At 40.1% G+C, this 19223-nt stretch overlaps 1 protein-coding gene across 1 annotated transcript in view; it reads right to left on the bottom strand.

Annotated features, from left to right (window-relative positions):
- Positions 1 to 458: 458 nt before the first annotated feature.
- GLP1R (glucagon like peptide 1 receptor) overlaps positions 459 to 19223 on the bottom strand; it is an 84431-nt gene continuing 65666 nt past the window's right edge. Inside the window, exons 8-13 of the mRNA XM_061365985.1 lie at positions 15890 to 15950; positions 11636 to 11705; positions 10847 to 10935; positions 6558 to 6696; positions 5666 to 5707; positions 459 to 1054 (exon numbers count right to left, since the gene is read on the bottom strand). Of these exons, the coding sequence (XP_061221969.1) occupies positions 887 to 1054; positions 5666 to 5707; positions 6558 to 6696; positions 10847 to 10935; positions 11636 to 11705; positions 15890 to 15950 (569 nt within the window). The 3' untranslated portion in view covers positions 459 to 886. The remainder of the gene's footprint in view (positions 1055 to 5665; positions 5708 to 6557; positions 6697 to 10846; positions 10936 to 11635; positions 11706 to 15889; positions 15951 to 19223) is intronic.

Here is a 19223-nt window from a genome sequence, read left to right as displayed (position 1 = left end):
GCAGCCAGAATTGGGAATGGAATGCCTGGAAGTGGCTCAGGTTGAAGCCAGCATGCTAAAAGTACATAAGCCAGCCTGAGAACTGTGGTGGATTTCTGATTCCCCCCCCCCCCACCCGGGAGCTCAATTACAAGCATTATAGAAGAAGGTAACACATCCTTTCTAATTCAATTCTAACCTGATGATTGCAAAACTAATCCACCCTGTTGGCAATCTGGATTCTAATACAATGATTAAACAATCCTATGCAAAGCAGTCTAGCTTCAGGCAGAAAAGACTGAATATCCAGTTCACTTTTTTGGCAACAGGGGCTGTGAACACAAATGCAAGGAGAGACTTGGAAATATTTAGGGTTTTGGTTAGTTGGTTGTTTTTTTGGTTGGTTGGTGGTGGGTTTTTTGTTTTTTTTTTTTGGGGGGGGGGGGGGGGGGGGGTGTTTGTTTGTTTGTTTTTCTCTCCAAAAAATGGTGCTACACCTTACCCTAACCCAAAAAAGTCTAGATGTACTTTCTGGCAATACTCTGTATACTTGTAATTTAACCAATTGCTCAGCTTGCCCACTCAACAGTAATAAGCCATTGACCCCATGGTTTGAGACTGGATCAATGCTATGCTTAAGAGTTTTGGAACCTGGAGGCCTTATGTGTAAACAGAAAGATCTCTTTTAACTTACTTTAGACGTGATCAATTTTTCCTCTGATGTGTTGATTACATTAGCAGATTGCTTTCCCTAAAAACCCTTGTCCAACAGCCTGCACGCAATAAGCAGCATATACTTAAGTTTCTTGCTGGAGATGGCATACGTAAGCCACTTGCTTGGCTATTTAATGGTTTTCAGTTATATTACATAGTTCATTGTTCTCAGTCTGATTCACCTGCAGAAATCTTAGCTGAATGTGGCATGACATGCGGCAGCATAGACAGTACTGCCTACTGTGCCTCCACTACTGATGCTGTTGGCTGGACACTTCAGAGGTTTCATACTGCTGTCTCTCTGGACATACAGATGTTCCAATCTCCAGCGCTCCCAGCTTTTCCGAAACTCCATCTGAACCTAACAAACAAACAAGGAAACTAAAGGAATGAATACAGGACTAAAAAAAAAAAAAAAAGCGAGATAAAAATAAAGATACCGTACTACTGAAAAAAGCTGGCAATGCTTCAAACCTGCAATATTATTGTTTCAAATTATCAAATTATCTCATTAGTCCATTACAGGGTAATTCCATGTTTAAAATAATGACAGCATTCACTTTTACTTGTAGAAATAAAGCTCTTTTATGCACCACGAAATCTTACCTTCATTATTTTATTCTAAATTATATTCAGCTGCAATACTGAATGTACTGTATGCCCTACCAGTACTAACAAGTTGACTGCTTTTCAGCCAGGAAATGACTGAAAAGACCAGATTCCTGCTCAGTACTGTCACCACAGGTATTCTTAAGGGTTCTGTTTTAACTTTTTGTTTGATTTAAACAGTACTACGTATTAGATTATTTTTGTTCTTTGAATATATAGAGGCTTTTATTCCATAAAAAATTAAAGATTTATTCAGAATTGAAAACCCAACAATCAAGCACATTAAAGACTGTACTTTTCCCTCATTTTTAAATAGCACTTACAATATCTTGTTCTAGATACCAGCTTTTTTAAAAGCTCCAGAATATGTTCATCCAGTCACAAGTTCTGGCTTAAACTGTGTAACCTCTGTACTCATTGGAAGTTTATCCAGGGTCTTGTAACTGCTGAACAAGAACAGAATTTAGGTCTTCCTCTTCCATGGGCAAAGTTCTTGCTATTTGACTGAAGTAAGAATCCCCATTAGCTTTTAACATATTAATGCAGAGGACATAAAATGGAGCCTTTTTTTTACTCCAGGGAAAGGCAGGAGTACAACTACAGTAATCAATTCATTATGGTGTGTACTTTAGTCTGAAAGTAAGTTCACTATAAGAGGGCCTCTAAAGTGAGCCTTCTCTGGAGAGTTCCTTTTTGTTTCCTTGTAGGGTCTGTTACTGACCACCAGGAGACTAAATGGGTTGATGGGTGTTTCAGCACAGGCTTGTCAGCATATCCAGGTTCCTGAAACCTTTATTCTCAGAGGGGAAACCTCCTAGAGAACCAGCTGCGGTATGTCTTGTCTACTTTGTTTGTTCATTGTGAAATAGTGAACCTGGAAGGCCACCCTAAAAAAGGAGCAGAACCTTACACACTCTGTTGTCTTCCCTTGGTGGTTACTTCTAGCAGCAGAAGCCCTGAACTACAGCCCTTGTCCTGAATAATGTCTTGATGGGAAACAACTGCACCTCTGCATTTTTGACAATGGAATCTGTTTCTCCAGTATCACAACCAAATGGGACAGAAGGAAAGATGCTGAGATAGATCCTGTATTTTACCATAACTCAGGGCTTTTGTGTCAAAAGCTGCACAAAGACACCAGAAAAAGAGAGTGTGTCTGGGATAGCTTAGCACAGAAGAATGAGGGACAACAGTGTGACAGAAATGTAAACAGTGAAATGCAGAGACTGTACTATCTGCAGGAGAAGAACTGGCTGTATTGTCACCCCAGTACTTGATACCTTTTGAGGGCATGGAAAGTAGTTGGTTTAGTAGTCAACATTGTGAAAAAAACAGGGTAGACATTTACAGGCAGATCTTGAAAGAAAGCATGAACACACTTGCTGACTGAGTAAGTCAATAAGCAATAGAAATAGGTATCTTAGAATCAAAGGGAGGAAATGAGTCTTCAGTCTGGCTGGAATGACAGGCTGTATCCTAGAGGTACGATACAAATAGCCTGCAATGCTGAGATGAAGTGAACGGGAAGACCTGAACAAAATACTATAGGAATGGATCTGTCTTAGGAATTGATCTGAATGACAGAATATTAGTTTTCTCTCTAGAGGATAGGAAAAAGGTAAAGAGCAGCTCTGCTGTCTCTGTTGAACTGAGTTTTGTCTTAGACTATGAATGACCAAGGGAATAAGTTACGAATTATTTTCTGGTGGCAGTTCTTGAACACAGAAGTAGATCTACAGATCTTTCAGCAAAATAATTAGCCTAGTGACTTCTAGGTGTGGGTTAGAGGCCCCAGAAACAAGCTCTGCAGGGAAAAGGGAACCATGAACAAGGCTCCTACAACAAAGGGGAAGGAAAATTTTTATATAGTGTATTTTGAAAGAGAAAGGGAAGAGGTATGAGAACTCAGAAAAGATGGTCAAGGAGCTTAAAGACAGAAAATACTTGTCACAAAGAGCAGCTGATTGAGCTTAATGCAGCTAGTGGGCAAGGGTGTTGGGAGTATGGCAATGAATCTGTACTCCAATTACAAAAAAAAACCACAACCCAACAAACAAACAAAACTTTGGCAGAAAAACTCATCATAGGGAATGGAAAGTAGGTCTGAAATGGGACAGAAGGGAACTGGTGGGGGAGTTCAATAGGTGGTCTGTATAGAGAATGAAAACAAAAGAGAAAGAGAAGATTGGGCAGCAATTAAAAAAAATAAATAAATCAGGAGTCCTGGAGTCAGTGCAGATTCTTTAAAGTAGAAGAGTGAAGTGTATTTCCATTGCAATAGGAAGACTACAGAGAATGAAACTTGAACCAGTTTAAGCTAATTCAGGTGGAAAGAGGCAGCAGTATCTCTGTGGTTTAGAATATTGCTTACAGAAAGAAACTAACTGCAGAAAAACTAGTCATATTAAGACCGTCTTATTTTGCAGATAACATTGGTGATCAGACTGGCAATTTGATGAGATGCTGCTATTGGCTTCACAGCAGTATCAAAGAAAATCCTAGAATCTTTCCAGTGAAATATGACTGAAATATGAACATACTTTAATGTTTTTTGCACAAGTAGATGCTAGGAAAGTATATTAATATAAATTCTAACTTTATTTCTACTCTTGATCTGGCACCAGTACTTGTAAAAAACATTCTGTATGGTTAAGGAAAAACAAAAAAAGTCAAGTCACAGACAAAAATAAAAACATAGACTATATTGCAAACAAGGGTAGTCTTTAGGCACATATAGTCTGTCAGAAGAGAAAGTTTCTCATTTAGCTTAGAAAAAAATCTCATATAGTTTAGGAAAGAAACAGAAGAGCCTTGACATAATCAAACTCTTTACATGGATTTATTTTATGGATGCTGATGACTGGGCTTGACAAAATCCTCCTCCTTTCTTTTAGCAAGGGTTGGAAAAAGCAAAAAAATTTAACCCTAGACTGTCTGTCAGCCTTTTATGAAGCTCAGCCAACACTAACACTGTGGTTAGATTTTATGAATTACTACAAAGACAGGAGAACTACAGCAACAAGAGATTTGGAGGACCTCTTAGAAATGTAGGTAGGCTACTGCACAGTAAGTTCCCTCAAATGAAACAAGCCTATGTGTTTCAGGGTTTGGGCTATGATGTATGGCATGGAGGAAATGACTGATTGGACATTACTCATGAGAGGCCTGGCTGCAGTTGCATAGGGAATGTATGAGGAAAGGCCAGAGTGAATCAAAAGAAATACATGATGCACCAGCAGACAGTGCTGCATTTCAGAATTAAAGTACACCTGTAAAGCTGTACAAGTGATCTGAAACAAATATTCTAGTCATGCTTGGGCAGAGCCTGCTGCTACACACCTCTGACTTTCATAACCAATTAATACATCATCTTAAACAAAATCTTATCCACAAAGTACAAAAGTGAGCAGTCTCCTGAAGGACTTAATTTAGAATGCCTGCTGCTTTTCTGTTGACTTCAGCCTGGCCATAATGACACAAGTAGAACATTATTCCATTGATTCTAATTCCTTGGTGAGGCTCATCTCTCAATAGGTGATTTTGAATTACCATGCCATGGTTAGAAGTCTTAGTAGAGTAGATTTAGCATGAGTGTAAAACACATTGATTTGCAGTAAACTTATTAATGTACTGCCAAATTAGTAGTGTTTGCTTGCCTTCCAAACCTGGCTGCTGAATGAATAATAATAAGCACTTGCAAGGTAACATGAAAGATTCCTGCAGTAGTAAATCAGAAACACACTCCCTCAACAGGGCTGGGATTCAGCACAAGCCATAGAAGACAGTACTTGCAATCAATTAACTCAAAGCCCTTGCTGCATTTCTTCTGAATGTGTGGGTGAGCTCACCACTCCATGAAGTTCGGTTTGAATGAGAGAGCAATGATGTCTTCAAGTAGCTGGGCCACAAGAAAAATCAGACAAAACCAAACTGTACAGGCATTAGCCAAGAGGACTCCCCAACCTCATCAGTCTTGTCTGAGCTGAGTTCTGAGAATAAAACTGGCTCTACTTCCACATTCCTCAAACCAAGCAAGTAAGAAGGACTATGACACAGATTAAGAAAAGCAGCTATAATTCCTAATAAAATAAAAGCTTCAGCAGTGCAAACTACACAATTGTGAGCAAGACAATTTGCAAGATTTCATGTCTACAAATAGTGGCCCTAAATTATACTGCCTGAATTCCTTCCATAAACATTTGTCTGAGGAGTTATCCTGTGTAGCTGTACAGAGGTGAGTCTGTAAAACAAGTGAAAGTCCTGAATAAGGCCAATTTAGCAGTTCAAGATCATTTATCATTTTCAGTTTTCTTTCCCTACAGTGGATGCCGATAAGGCAAACTGAACAACTAGTGTGTCTTACCTCATTATTGATGAAACAGTAGAGAATTGCAACCATCAGCCCCTGAAATCAACAAAAAACAGAACAGCAGTGAGCAGAGCAATTCCATCACTTTGCCAAACAAGCTTGCAGAGGGCTAGAGTCTCCACAATGGCATGTCTCATACAAGACTGAAGGATGGAGGCAGTCTCTGGTCCCTGCCAGCTCTGATGGCAGACAAGAGATTTGACGAAACTATGTCTCAAAGTGCACAATACTGGGAGGAACATGTTAATGTTTCTTCAAACAGTTATTTTTTTCTAAAGGTACCTTTCCCCTTCTTTTTCCTTACCTGGTTTCAAGTTATAAACACTTTGTAAGTGAATAATTCATGGTGATCTTAAATACAGTTTTGTGCTTGATAAAAGGGAATGAGTGGGTGAGCAGAGAAACTAGAACAATGACTCCTTTAGACAAGGAGACTCTTGAAATGGCCTTACCTACGGCAATAGCTAAAAAAAAAAAAAAAAAAAATCACAATAAACCTACATCTTCCTCATATGCAATTACAGCTGTAGACAGTTACCTCTTTCAGCACGGATTTTCCAGGGAGTATCAAAAACACTGGAGAAAGCAGAAAATCTGCTTTCAGCAATGCCATTATATAATTACAGGAAATCACAGACAATTTCGTTATTGCCTTGAAGTGTCCCATAGGAAGTAGATATTAATACATGGATAGGAACATGACACTAACATGTAAGTTGGCTATTAAAAATTAGTCATATTTTCCCTCCCACTGTCATAATCCTATAATATCCAGCACTAAATTGAGAAATATAAAGAATAGGGAATATGCAATGAATGAGAGAGAAAGCAGGTCCCCAAAGAGCAGTTAAAAAATATCTTATGCATACGGGCACGATGCTGCTACCTGGAAAGAAGCAAAGGAGAGTTCAGTGAAAAGCTTCACAAAGCGCAGCATCCCTCTGGCATGCTCATCAGTAATAAAAGCAAAGATGACTTCATGGGTCCCCAGCAGTGGGATCAGAGTCAATGTAGACTTGGCCAGCCTAAGATCACAAAGAAAGAAAAAAATGATGCCACTGAGTAGATCACTGTTGATCCCAATCACTGGGAGTCACAGTTTCTGCATTCTACTTCTGACACACTGTCAACGCCGGTAAGTCACTGCACTACTCTGTGTTGCAGGGTCCTCCTCAAGAGGCTGCAGGAAAAAAAAAAAAAATCCCTCAAAATAACCGTGGGTTATTATATAACCCTTAGTTAGGGTTGCAAAGGACCTTAGGATCATCTAGTTCCAACCCCTGCTCACTTCACACTAAACCATGTCACCTAAGTCTCTGTCCAACCTGGCCTTGAACACTGCCAGGGATGGAGCATTCATACCTTCCTTGGACAACCCATTCCAGTGCCTCACCACCCTTACAGTAAAGAATTTTCTCCTTATAGCCAATCTAAACTTCCCCTGTTTAAGTTTCAATCCATTACCCCTTGTCCTATCACTACAGTCCCTAATGAAGAGTCCCTCCCCTCCTAATGAAGATACTGGAAGGCTGCTATGAGGTTTCCATGCAGCCTTCTCTTCTCCAGGCTGAACAGCCCCAACTTTCTCAGCCTATCTTCATATGGGAGATGCTCCAGTCCCCTGATCATCCTCATGGTCCTGCTCTGGACTTGTTCCAACAGTTCCATGTCCTTTTTACGTTGAGGACACCAGAACTGTACACAAATACCCCAAGTGAGGTCTCATGAGAGCAGAGTAGAAGGCAGGATCACCTCTTTGACCTGCTGGTCACACTCTTTTTGATGCAGCCCAGGATACAGTTGGCTTTCTGGGCTGCGAGCACACACTGAAGCTGGCTCATGTTAAGTTTCTCATCAACCAACACCCCCAAGTCCTTCTCCACAGGGCTGCTCTGAATCTCTTCTCTGCCCAACCTGTAGCTGTGCCTGGAAAATCTTTCAAATGCAGGAGGCCACATGCTTTCTTGTACTTGAGATGTCTTCTTGTGTATCATTTTCCCAATTTGTAAGCAGGAAAGATGACTGAAACCTACCTTATTGATGCCCTGAAAGATAAGATCTACTAATAACTGGAATATTTAAAAAAAATTCGTAGCAAAGGCAGAAGTACTTGCTATTCCTTCGCACCTCTGTGGTGTGTTAAATCTTTAGAACACTGTAACGAACCGTAACGGCAGAACACTTTGTAAAAGCAGTTAACTGTCTTAAAATGAGTGATAACTCCATGATTTAAATGGCAAGTTCAAAGACACAGCTAGGAAAGGAAAAATGACAAACCAACCAGAAAACATTTCTCACCTGAGAGAGCAATGCTCAGGGATACAATCACAGGAAAACATTCATGAGAATGGTCCTTAACTCTCTGTTGATAGACTTACATGCTGGCCACCCAACAGGGTAATGAAAGCATCCCTGAGTCTTCTGTGAGGTTGCCTTCTCCTCAGTCATTGCCTATTCTGTACTGCTGTATGGCGTTACTACATACTAGGTGTAAGGCTCAGACTGATCAGACTGGGAGAAGAGATGTGCGATTTTGAGCACTCCTCTGGGTGGTGTGAGTCAAGGTCCCTATTCATAGCTTCAGGCTTTGGTACAAGAGAGGTGGGGGCACTGTTGGCTTCTGATGTCTTTATAGCCAACTGCCCACTCTCACTGCTGCCGCAGCAGCCTCCTTTTGTTCCATCCACTGGCTTGCCAATGTCTTCGATACACGAGGACTAAAGGATGGTGAATCGAAGCAACTACTGAAATTCAACAGTTTAAACACACAGGTAAACAGAAATGCAGGTCTATAGCAGAGCTGGACAAATCACTGCATTTGGGATAGTAAGCTTGTTTAAATGAGCAGCTTACCAGCAACTCCTGTGATGGAGGCTCTGCTCCACCACCACCTGCCTGAGATAGAAGTAGAAGCAGGAGACTGATGGTGAATTGGTTCTGGAGACACCTCCAGAACCACCAGTGAGTTGTGCAGGTGCACAGCAATCCCCTGGTTTATTTAATGCATGCAATTTACTCTAGATGGGATACTTGGAGAGCTCTGCCTTAAACAGGAAACCATGCAAAGTCTATTAAAAGACTTCCTGGATAATTAAGATGTCCTTAAAGAAAATCTTTTCCATGAACAAGGTAAGAAGTTTCTTCACAATTCTTGTCCTTCTATAGGGAAAAGGGATTTGCTACCATACTGAACAGTGAGTACTCTGTCTTTGTCAAATGAATGGGCAACAGGAGAGAGGTGAAGGAAAGACCAGCCTGAGAGATAAATGTATCTCAGCTTATCTTAGTGTCTTACTAGGGCACCTAGACTTGTCCTTGCTTAAAATAATACATTCGAGCATAGCAGCTCTGTCTTCTGTCCACCAAAAATCTTTTCCAGTGTTTTTGAGCATAAAAGAAGGAGGGGAAGGGGAATTCTGATACAGCAATCTCTGACTACTGGTCTTGTTATTGTCAGAAGCTTACCAATGACTTTCTCCAAAGCTTCTGGCTATAATCACCATCCTCTGGACACACCACCAAGACTACAGTCTTCATCAGTGAAGAAGGCTTTGTGCTTGGTAAATCCTTTCTAATAAAGATTTTTGAACATGCAACATGAAGAAATCAATAAACACACACCTCTAAGAAATGGCTCACCTGCATCAGACCTTCCTGCTGTACACTTACAGTCAGACTTGTAAATGGTTTCAGGCCATCAGAACTGGAAAATCCCCCCCTTCCACCACTGCAAATTTTACCCTAGCATATAAAGATCATGTAGTAAAAAATCCCCCAAAGAATAGGCATGAAAGCAGTGCCCCTTACTCTGCTTTAAGCTCTAAAGTGCATTAAGATTTCCAAAATTTCACATGAGGTAAAGAAGGTAGGCAACATACAAAGGCAACTCTATTCTCTGATAAGAATGCACCAAAATACACACATGTCCAGCTTAGAAGACTGCAGCATTGAAATATCCAACTTTAAGTCAACCAGCAGTGAAGTCCAGCAACCACAGCAGGTAGCTCCAAACTGGTTAATTCAATAGCTAACTAGTTATTTCTACATTATTTTTCAGACTGCAGTACAAAAGTATTCTAAACGATGCAGAAATGAGGGTTTTTAATCACCATCAGCAAGGTGATTAAAAACCAGGAAGGATACAGACTAACATGGTGAAGCCTACAAAATAAAAATTGATCATTTCTCTGATAACCTTGACATCTCTCTTGAAACGTTCTATGCATTCAAGATTGAAAGTTTGTCCCAGTACCAACTGGCAAGAAGAACAAGGAGTAACACTCAAAAATAATCAGTGTGCTCTTCATTGAAGAGAAAGCCTCAATTTCTATAAAACAGTAATAATAATATAATACTCATATTAGTTTTTTCAAATTAGGATAGGATAGAATAGATTGTTTCATTTGGAAGGCACCAACAACTATCATCTAGTCCAACTGTCTGAGCAATTCAAGGCAGACAAAAAGTTAAAGCATGTTATTAAGAGTATTGTCCACATGCCTCTTTAAATACTGACAGGCTTGGGGCATTGACCCAGTCTTGAGGAAGACTGTTCCAGTGTTTGACCACCCTCTTGGTAAAAATGCTTCCAAATGCCCAGTTTAAACCTCCCCTGACAGAACTGAGCCATTCCCATAGTGCCTATCACTGAATACCTGTGAGAAGAGATTAGCACCTCCCTCTCCACTGGCCCTCCTCAGGAAGCTGTAGAGGACAATGAGGTCTCCTTTCAGCCTCATTTTTTCTGAACTAGGCGATTCCAAAGACCTCAGCCACTCCCACGGGACATTCCTGCCAGCCCTTTCACAAGCTTTGTTGCCCTTCTCTGAACACATCCAAGGACATTCACATCCACTATTTGCATATACTGCAAGTATTTAAAAAAAAATATCTGCTTAATAAGTATTCACCCAGTATTATGGAAGACTGTAAAGTGACAAACCTGGCCATCAAACCTTCTGTTCAGGACACCTGCCCTGGCTTCACCAGCAGGCTTTTCTGGGGACTGACTGTCCAAGCAGCCATACAAATGTGTGACATCACACCTGCGCATCACTCAAGAGCTGTGATCTTTAACCACTTCTGTCAATTCACTCCTTTCATGTACCTCTTTGTCTACCATTTGTCTTCTATTTTGACGGGCACAAAAAAATGTCAGACCAATATTTGACATACCTGCATTTTATGTCAGTTTTGCACATCAAATTAGCCTGTAGTTTGGAGATGATGATGCATATCACTCTGATAAAAATCAGGAAATTTACCTGGAGAAATGAAAGAAGGATTTATATCAACACCAAGAAACACATGTTCAAAAAAGTTGTTTTGTGGGTGCATGTGTAGGTCCCTGGGTATCCTACTATGCTGCAGCTGCAGAACTTGCCACAGAACTCAGCTCCTTGCTAAGGTATTATGCTCTGAAGATACCCTCTGTGAATGCACAAGTCACCTTTGAAAATATAGGCAGTTCACTAAACAAAGCAGGGGATCTCACCTATATCTCTGGGGAGTGAGATAAAGGTGTTTCTGTCCCATTTGCCTTCTCTGGAGGTCTAAGACTGACACAGTATTGTGGCTGCAAAATGTGGCATTTCTCCATAATGCCACAATTTGTTGCTGTTCTGTAGCCCAGTACCTGGAATGTTATCTTCTTCCTCCCTAAATTACCTGCCATACCTTCCTGTACATGGGGGAGTTAACTGCATTGCTGCAGCATGCTGTTTTGTTATCATGTGCTGCCACTACAACATGTTGTGGTCAAATTAAAGAAACAAAATGCTAGTTGGGAATTCCAGTGACAGAAACCAGTTTGGTTTCATAAAATCACATTTATGAATTAAAATGTGAATATCCTCAGAGGTTATTATTAGCCTTTGGACATGCACAACAGCCACATACACACCTGCTCTTTGTACTCTTTTCTCATGGAAATCTGCCAGCTTGGTGCATGTGCTCCATACTCACCCCAATGGCGATGAGAATGGGCAGCCTGATGATCAACCAGTAATTCATGTTATAGTTTCTGGTCCAGCACCTAGGAAGGTGTCAAAAAAATGGAGACAGGAAGAAGTTTCAGAACATTGCTAAAATCTCCACTTTTCATTCTGTCACAGCAAGGCACATGGAGAACAATACTGAGGACTAGATACCAGGGAAGCGCATCATGCTGACATGGAAACAGATGCAGGTGCTTCTAAGAAGCAGTGAATGCTTTGTATTACTGAAGCTATCATAATCCAGCTGGATACTACTCAGGAGCCTTTCTTGTCCACTAATGGCTATGAATTACCATCCATTAATTGTGAAGATTTACTCCATTAAAATCAAGGTCAGATTTGTCATGTGGCTGAAAGGAACCTGAAATGGGGGGAACCTGTTTGAGTCAGACCTTTCCTGCGTGGTTCCTATTCTCCTCTTTCAGCATTACCTTTTACAACTTTTCAGTCTCCACTGCCAGGACATCTTATTTAACTGTTTGTTATTACATTATCCCATACCTACCATCACTTCTTTTATATCAATACTTAAATCAGTCATCTATTTTATTTGTCCTTGTTTTCAAAAAGGACCTACTAACTTCACCCAGGAGAAAGCAATTAAGGCAGCATACTCCAGTTCCTTCACAGTATATCTACAGGTTTCAGGCCCAAATGGAGTTTTAAATGTTATAAGCAAGTAAAATCAAAGATAGGAACAATAGTTCCCAACTTTTGTTGGCCAGCTGAGCCCTCTGCCAAGTAACTAACATGCTGCATGCTTCATTCTCCCTGTAAGTCTCATTTTAGCTTTTTTAGATTCTTGCGTTGTTGAGCAATACTGGAGAACAATCACAAGAAAAGTAATGCCTCAAAGACACAGCTTGGGATCACTGGTTCAAAGTGAACTTTACACTGGGGGTTTATACATCTAGTTCTTTAAGGTCCCTCCTTGGCCACAGCCTGCCCCCCTGATTGTATGATGGGTCTAGGTGTTGGGGAAGTGTTCACATGCCATTTCACTTGCTGCGGCAGCGACAACATTCTTAATATTTTTATGAAATAACTTCATTAGCCTCTTGCCGTATTGGTCAGTATTACTCAAAAAGCTAGCATCTTACATCAATAAAGCTAGCAAGTTTCTAAGCTATACAGTCTGTAAAACATAAAACTATGCAACAGCACTACAGAAAACAAGTTCCTTCACAAAACAAATTTTACTTATCTCCAAATCTCATCTTCCAAAACACAAATATGCTCAGTTTTTCTTAAGGTTTCTTAACAGGACTATGAAACTTCACCTTGGGTGATGTTTGTGGAGAGCAAACCTTCCGCTGCCTTATAACGGGACAGTCAACTTGAAAGAAACTAGCAAACCAGTCCACACATGGATCCACACAGGGATCCATGTGCTCACATCCTAGAGAGGAAAGCAAAGCAACTTGGCGATGGCAATTCCATATTCCCTGGCAGGCACTTCAAGGCTGAGAAGGGCTCAGGATTTCATTTTTCCTTTTAATTTCAGTTTAGTGCATGTAACAAACATATTATTGCAAACAGTAGCTCCACAAGTTCAACTGTATTTTAAATACTGTAGAAAAAAGGTGTACATACTGTTTACAGTCAGCATACCTGAACTGGAATCTGAGTAACAGAAGAACTTCTTAAGTGGTACATCTGACTGGGAGCCAGCTTCATGGAGCCTTTTAATTAATTTTATTTGAACCCCTCAAGACAGGCAGGATAATAGGCATGGCTGGAAGTGAAGTTCTAATTTTCTCACTAGCTGCAGTGGAAGCAGAGGCAATTTTAACATTTCCTGATAATGACCGAGACTGAGAAATGATTCTTTACATTAACTCTGCTACATTTCTGTGTGTACTAATTTGCTTCCTGTGGCACAGAGCAGTTTTATCTACTTTTATATTTACATAAATAAATGCAATAAAAATGCCATTACAACCCAATTAAAGTGTCATGGCTATGAAAGTGTCCAGAAAATGAAATTGATAGATCTGTACATGATTTCTTGTCCATTTGTGCTTTCTGGGATTGCCACACTGATAAATTTATCAACATCTATTGCGTTTGGGATCTAGCGCTGCAGTTTGCTCAGCACCACTCAAAAGATGCTTGGCAACTAATAGCCTCAGAGCTGTGAATGGAAAATTGGGCCAGTGAAATAACTGCTACTGGGAAGTTTCTGCCTTTGCTTACCAACCTGGTATTCTTTTTCTAAAAATGAAACCACTGAATTTTTACCTTGAAAAGTTACAGCTGAATGGCTCAATTTTTTTTAAAAAGACTGTAGGCTCTCTTGCTCCCATAATTAATTGCAGATAAAGATGTGTAAGTATGAGCTCTTTAGGCACAGCCCAATAACTAAGAAGCACAGCTTGCCTTTCATTTTACCTTTAATGGAGACAAAGTCTTTTTCAACAGCTTACTTTTTAACACACCAACTGCTTTCTAAAGGAGTTTACACTTGCACATACATGTAAGGAAAGAAGGAGCCAGCCTGCTAGCGAGTCTTGCAGGCTTCAGTCCTTCATTCAAATGTCTGCATTCACAGGACTGCCTCAGATTCCAAGCCCTGACCACATTTGCTTCCAGTTATTCCTCATAGCCAGGGAAGTAGGTAACTCACAAATGAAATTTACAGCCTGCTGCACATCCCTGGTGACAGCGCTATGGCAAACAGCATGAAAGATATCCCTGGCTGCTCAAGCAAATGCCTGCCCAAGGCACAGAAATCTTGCCTTTCAGAGAAGCTGCTGCATGTGGTTATTTATTGCTGTATTTTACAAATATTTATACAAGATTTAGAAAATTCAATAAGGTGCAAAATTGCCCCTTTTAAGGTCCGCTGAAGGCAGTGAGTGACAGTTTTCCTTAATAGAAAACATAAATCAGATCTGAGCACCACATAATGTAGGAGGCTCAGCATGAGTGCTTTGAATACATTTTCTACATCAGTGGGAAGATACGACCATGGAACATTGCCTGTTCAGAGGCTGCATGTTCTCTATACCTATTCTGATAGTTTCAACAAAACTTGCACTACATCAGTAGGGCCACAATCTTGCTATAGAGTATTATCAAGCCAACCTTGAAAAGCAAAATCAGAAAAGCCTAGCATTGCTTAAGCAAGGAAAAGGCAGTTTTGATTTAACTGGTTCAGCATTATGAAAGGCACTGAAAAAAACCCAAACAGTTCTTAATACTCGCAAACAACAGAAAACAGTCTGGAGCTGGCTCTGAATTTTCACATTGCAGCATGTCTCCTACAATGATTGCATTGAGAGGGGAAGGGAAAAAGGACCCACCCCACACCTTACCCAAAAAAAGAAAATAAAAACAAAAGTGCTGGCTGGGTTGTTTGGAAACTGAGTAAGAGGAAGACCCAATAAGTAGTACATTTAAAATAAAAAGGAAACAGCATAAAGTTATTTATTTCATTACAAAAAAAGCTACCCAGATATTTCTGGGCAGCCACAATCACTGAGAAGAAGAAACCACTTTCCTCCCTTTGGGGGTTTTTTTGGTTGTTGTTTTGTTTTGTTTGGGGTTTTTTTTAGTCGGTTATTTGGGGTTTTTGCTTGTTTTTTAAACTGCAACAAACTACAATGCTATTTGGTACATAAAGCATTTATAAAGGCAAACTTTCAGATTAGCCAGTATGGATGAGAAGTATTTTGTGTTTTGCAGCAGTCATGTGTGTGGTATAGTTAACTTTAGCAAGATAAACATAAGCAGACAGAGAATGTGCTGTTATTTTAAGAAGATCTAAATAATGGAAGCTTAAACAAGAACAAGCAATCATATCTCTGCTGCTAGGCATAAGCTAACCACTATAAATCGCAGGCAGAATCCTCTGGGAGGTTTTTACCTTCCTCTGAAGCATAACTGTAAAGGCTACTGCCAAAGGCACAGTATCAGAAATGGTCTTGTTTGGGTACAATGACTTCTACTGTTGATACTGTAACTACAGAAAAACAAAACATACCTTTCCTTGACCTGCAAAAGGATAGATTCATTCAGACATGCAGAAAATTCTGATCAGAGACAAACATATGCTCCTTTCTGAAATGTTATGCAAGACCTTCAGACAAAACAGAAGCAATTATGTGAGATTTCAGCACACTGCCAAAGCAAACCACACCAAACAGAAAGCAGACAATGACCTGCTGATGCACACATACAGAACAAATGAGACAGCTAGAAAAATCAGAACTAAACCAACCCCTCATCTTCATAAAGATACTTGACAGTTCCCCAGAGGGTAACAAACAGCATTGGCATACCTGGGAAAAGAGGAGACAAGGTTGACACTGCCATTAAGAGACAGGTAAAAGCACAGAGGAGTTCAACCCCTCTCTATCCCCCATAATAACGAGCAACAGGGCAGGGTTGCAGCTACTACCCATTGATGGCCATCAATGGTGGGAGGAGGAATCTAACCTGCAAGTAACTAACACACGTAACTCATTTGGCCTGGGCCCCCACCTAACTCCTAACAGGTATGAAAAATGACTAAGAAACAATCACCGTCATACTCAGCATATACCAACTTTTCTGTTTCACAGAGAGGCCAAGGAAACAGAATTTCTGGAAGCTCTGCTAGCCTCTCTATATATTCATGCTAGAGAGGTGTGTGGTGTTCTCCCAAACCCAAACCTTTACATCCACATTTCTGCTTGTGGTTAAGCAGTAAGCTCAGGCCATTTCTTGGGATTGGGGCTGGAACACACTCAGTCCCATGTACCCCTTATGGCAAAGGGGAGTGTGGGCACATGACACAGCATGCGTCTTCAGGCCTCCCCTGCAGAGAAGTCCCAAGTTTGGGATGCAAGTACTGGCATGGACTTGAGTGGCTGCAGCAAAGACAGCAGATGCATTTGGTCTTGAGAAGAGACTTGGTCCTAAAGCTTTTCCGACAGTGCATGTGCTACAGTTGGTAAGTTTATCTGGGGTGTAAAGGGGGGAAAAGCCAAATAATCTGGCAGTCATTACTTCCTTTACAATGTCAAAGGCTCACTCTCAAAATAATTTATTTCATTTATGAAATGCCTAGGTCTTGAAAAATAAGTTTCAAGTGCATCTACCAACCAATACTCAATGTACGGTATGCCAAAAAAGCCCATGGGTAAGGAAAGCAGGTTGAGACTCAACGAGCACAATGAGGAATTTCTCTCTAAGGATGGATCAAGATGGTCTAATTCCTCCGTGTACCTCCTTGGATAGTGCCTGATGCTATACATACATTAGATAGGAAGGGCAAAATTTAATGTGCTTTGGTTTTTCATTCTTAAGAACCAGTATGGCAAGGAACCGTAAGAACATCAGTGTGTAGCAGTAAGCACTGCACAGGGCAAATACATGCTTCCTAACAGCAGAAGCCACAGGGAAACTGCTGATCTCCTGCCGTCTGAAGATCTACAAGCAGTATCTGTAGTGGAAAAACCTTCTCTTCTGTACTGTATTCTTTCTCTACTGTTAGAGCAACTAAAATAGTACAGACATGAAAGATATTCTTCTTAATCAGAGAAAAAGATAAAAAAAAAAGGAAAATAAAGCACATCAAGAGAAAAATACCAATTATTTGAATAATAGTAAAGATAATGAATTGAGTAGAGATTACTGGGGCAAGTGGTTGAACGTTTTACACAGATGTACCTGATACTGACAATACACAATGTTATGGGAGCAAAGTTACTAAGAACTCCATGTTTCTTTGATAGTGACATAAGAGATTAAGACCAGGCTCACTGCAAATCACAAACACAAATGAGCCTTTGTTTAATAGAAACTGATTATAGTTTGAATTATTCCTTCCTTAACTTTGCTGACAATTAAGACATAATATAAAACTTAAAGGGTAAGACATGAATGCTTGAGAGCACAAAGGCTGTAAGTCAGTGGAGGAAACTTATACAGCAAGTGATAACGATAACAATTTGTGGTTATCTCCATCTTCTGGATATATCAGATATATCTCAATATTTAGTCAAACTTGACGTTTGAATTGAAAATCTATTATTAACATTATATTTCACAAGAGCTTAGATAGACAGAGGCTGGTGTTATTGAACTGCATCAGCCTCCTGCTATGCAAATGTTATACAAATTAATAGGCACCATGTACAAGGTGACTTGTTCAACACCCTCTACCCACTCCTACATGTGATTCAGGCCCTTGGTGCCCTGGTATTGTATCACTGTCAGTCACATTATTTTCCATGCTAGCCATACACATTTTAATCTGAGACACCAAGACTTAACAGTTCAAGACATACTTAAAAGCTTTGAACATCAGCGCAAATTCTACATGGACACCATCTGAAAGCTACCAAATTCACAAAGCCTTGTCCTAAGAAATGTGGGTCTCTGAAAACTGCATGGGACGCTCTCTCATCAGATAAAAATACATCAAATCTTCCAAAGTCCTAGTCCAGATCTAAAGAGAAGACTGCCCCAAGAACATCCCCTATTCCACCTTAAGTCTGTAGAAGTCATTCACAATATCAATAAAGTCTGCAGCATCTCTGCAATACCTGTAGTTTGCAAAGATCACTGAGGCTCTCCACAGATTAGTTTATAATCTCAGTACCTGATTAACCTGCATTAACTGGCACAAATGCAAATATTATTCTAGTTACTTCACTCAGTCGAGAAATTTGGCTGGCTTGAGCAGGCAGGAAAGCAAACTGCATACAGCTCCTTGAATAAATTCTACAGATGACTATCATCTCAGACTATCAATACAGACAAGAAACCTGGACTCCCAACAGGCAGCATTTCAGTTTCAGTCCTACACCTCTTTTTCTTGCTGTTACTATTCAAAGAGTATCAGACATTTTGTGAAAAAAACTGTGCCCATTTATGGGATGCATTTATTTAAGATCCAGTCTGAACCCTTTCTGGTTTTGCTTTCTGTCATACAGAAAACTCTGTGATTGATCTTTCTGACCACAAAAAGGTCTCTGAATTCTGGAAATAGTAACATTTACTTTCATCTGTACTCCATCATTGCTGAAGATTCCAGAAACTGCAACAGCCTGCTCGTAACAGCCTCTGCCATGCTAATTCTTGCAGGCTGACAACTGACTAAAAATTTTGAGCGCTACATGGTGATTATGAAATCTATCAAGTGTACTAGGAAATAAGCATGCCGACAGCTCGGGTAATAAAGTTCAACTTCAAATGACAGGGCATCTGAATTATAGGCTATGATAATAATACGTATTACAGATTGATGGGAAAGTAATGGAACTGCCGAATCACCATCTTAACTGCATAAATAAGCAGCACGAACTATTCATTTTTCACTCTACCTTATATAATCAACAGCTGTCCAGGTGTCTTAATATTAAATAAAAAAAAAAGTTTTACAACTGGCATTATCCAGAATGATAATAAGATGGAGTAGGCAAGAGAAGAAAGCTGTGAAAAATTATGCACAGGAACCACTGTTTGGTTGATATTTCCACAATGCTCCTCTGTCCCTAATGAGCAGAGCTGAAAGCAATTCGTGAAGCTGCTAATGCAAGCAGCCCGTGTCCTGAGAACAGCATGTA

Source organism: Neopsephotus bourkii, unplaced genomic scaffold (genome assembly GCF_033783945.1).
Source record: "Neopsephotus bourkii isolate Nb327-2 ecotype Australia unplaced genomic scaffold, CSIRO-AGI_Nbou_v1 NB_1292, whole genome shotgun sequence".
NCBI lineage: Eukaryota > Metazoa > Chordata > Aves > Psittaciformes > Psittacidae > Neopsephotus > Neopsephotus bourkii.
This window is presented reverse-complemented; position numbering and strand designations above follow the sequence as displayed.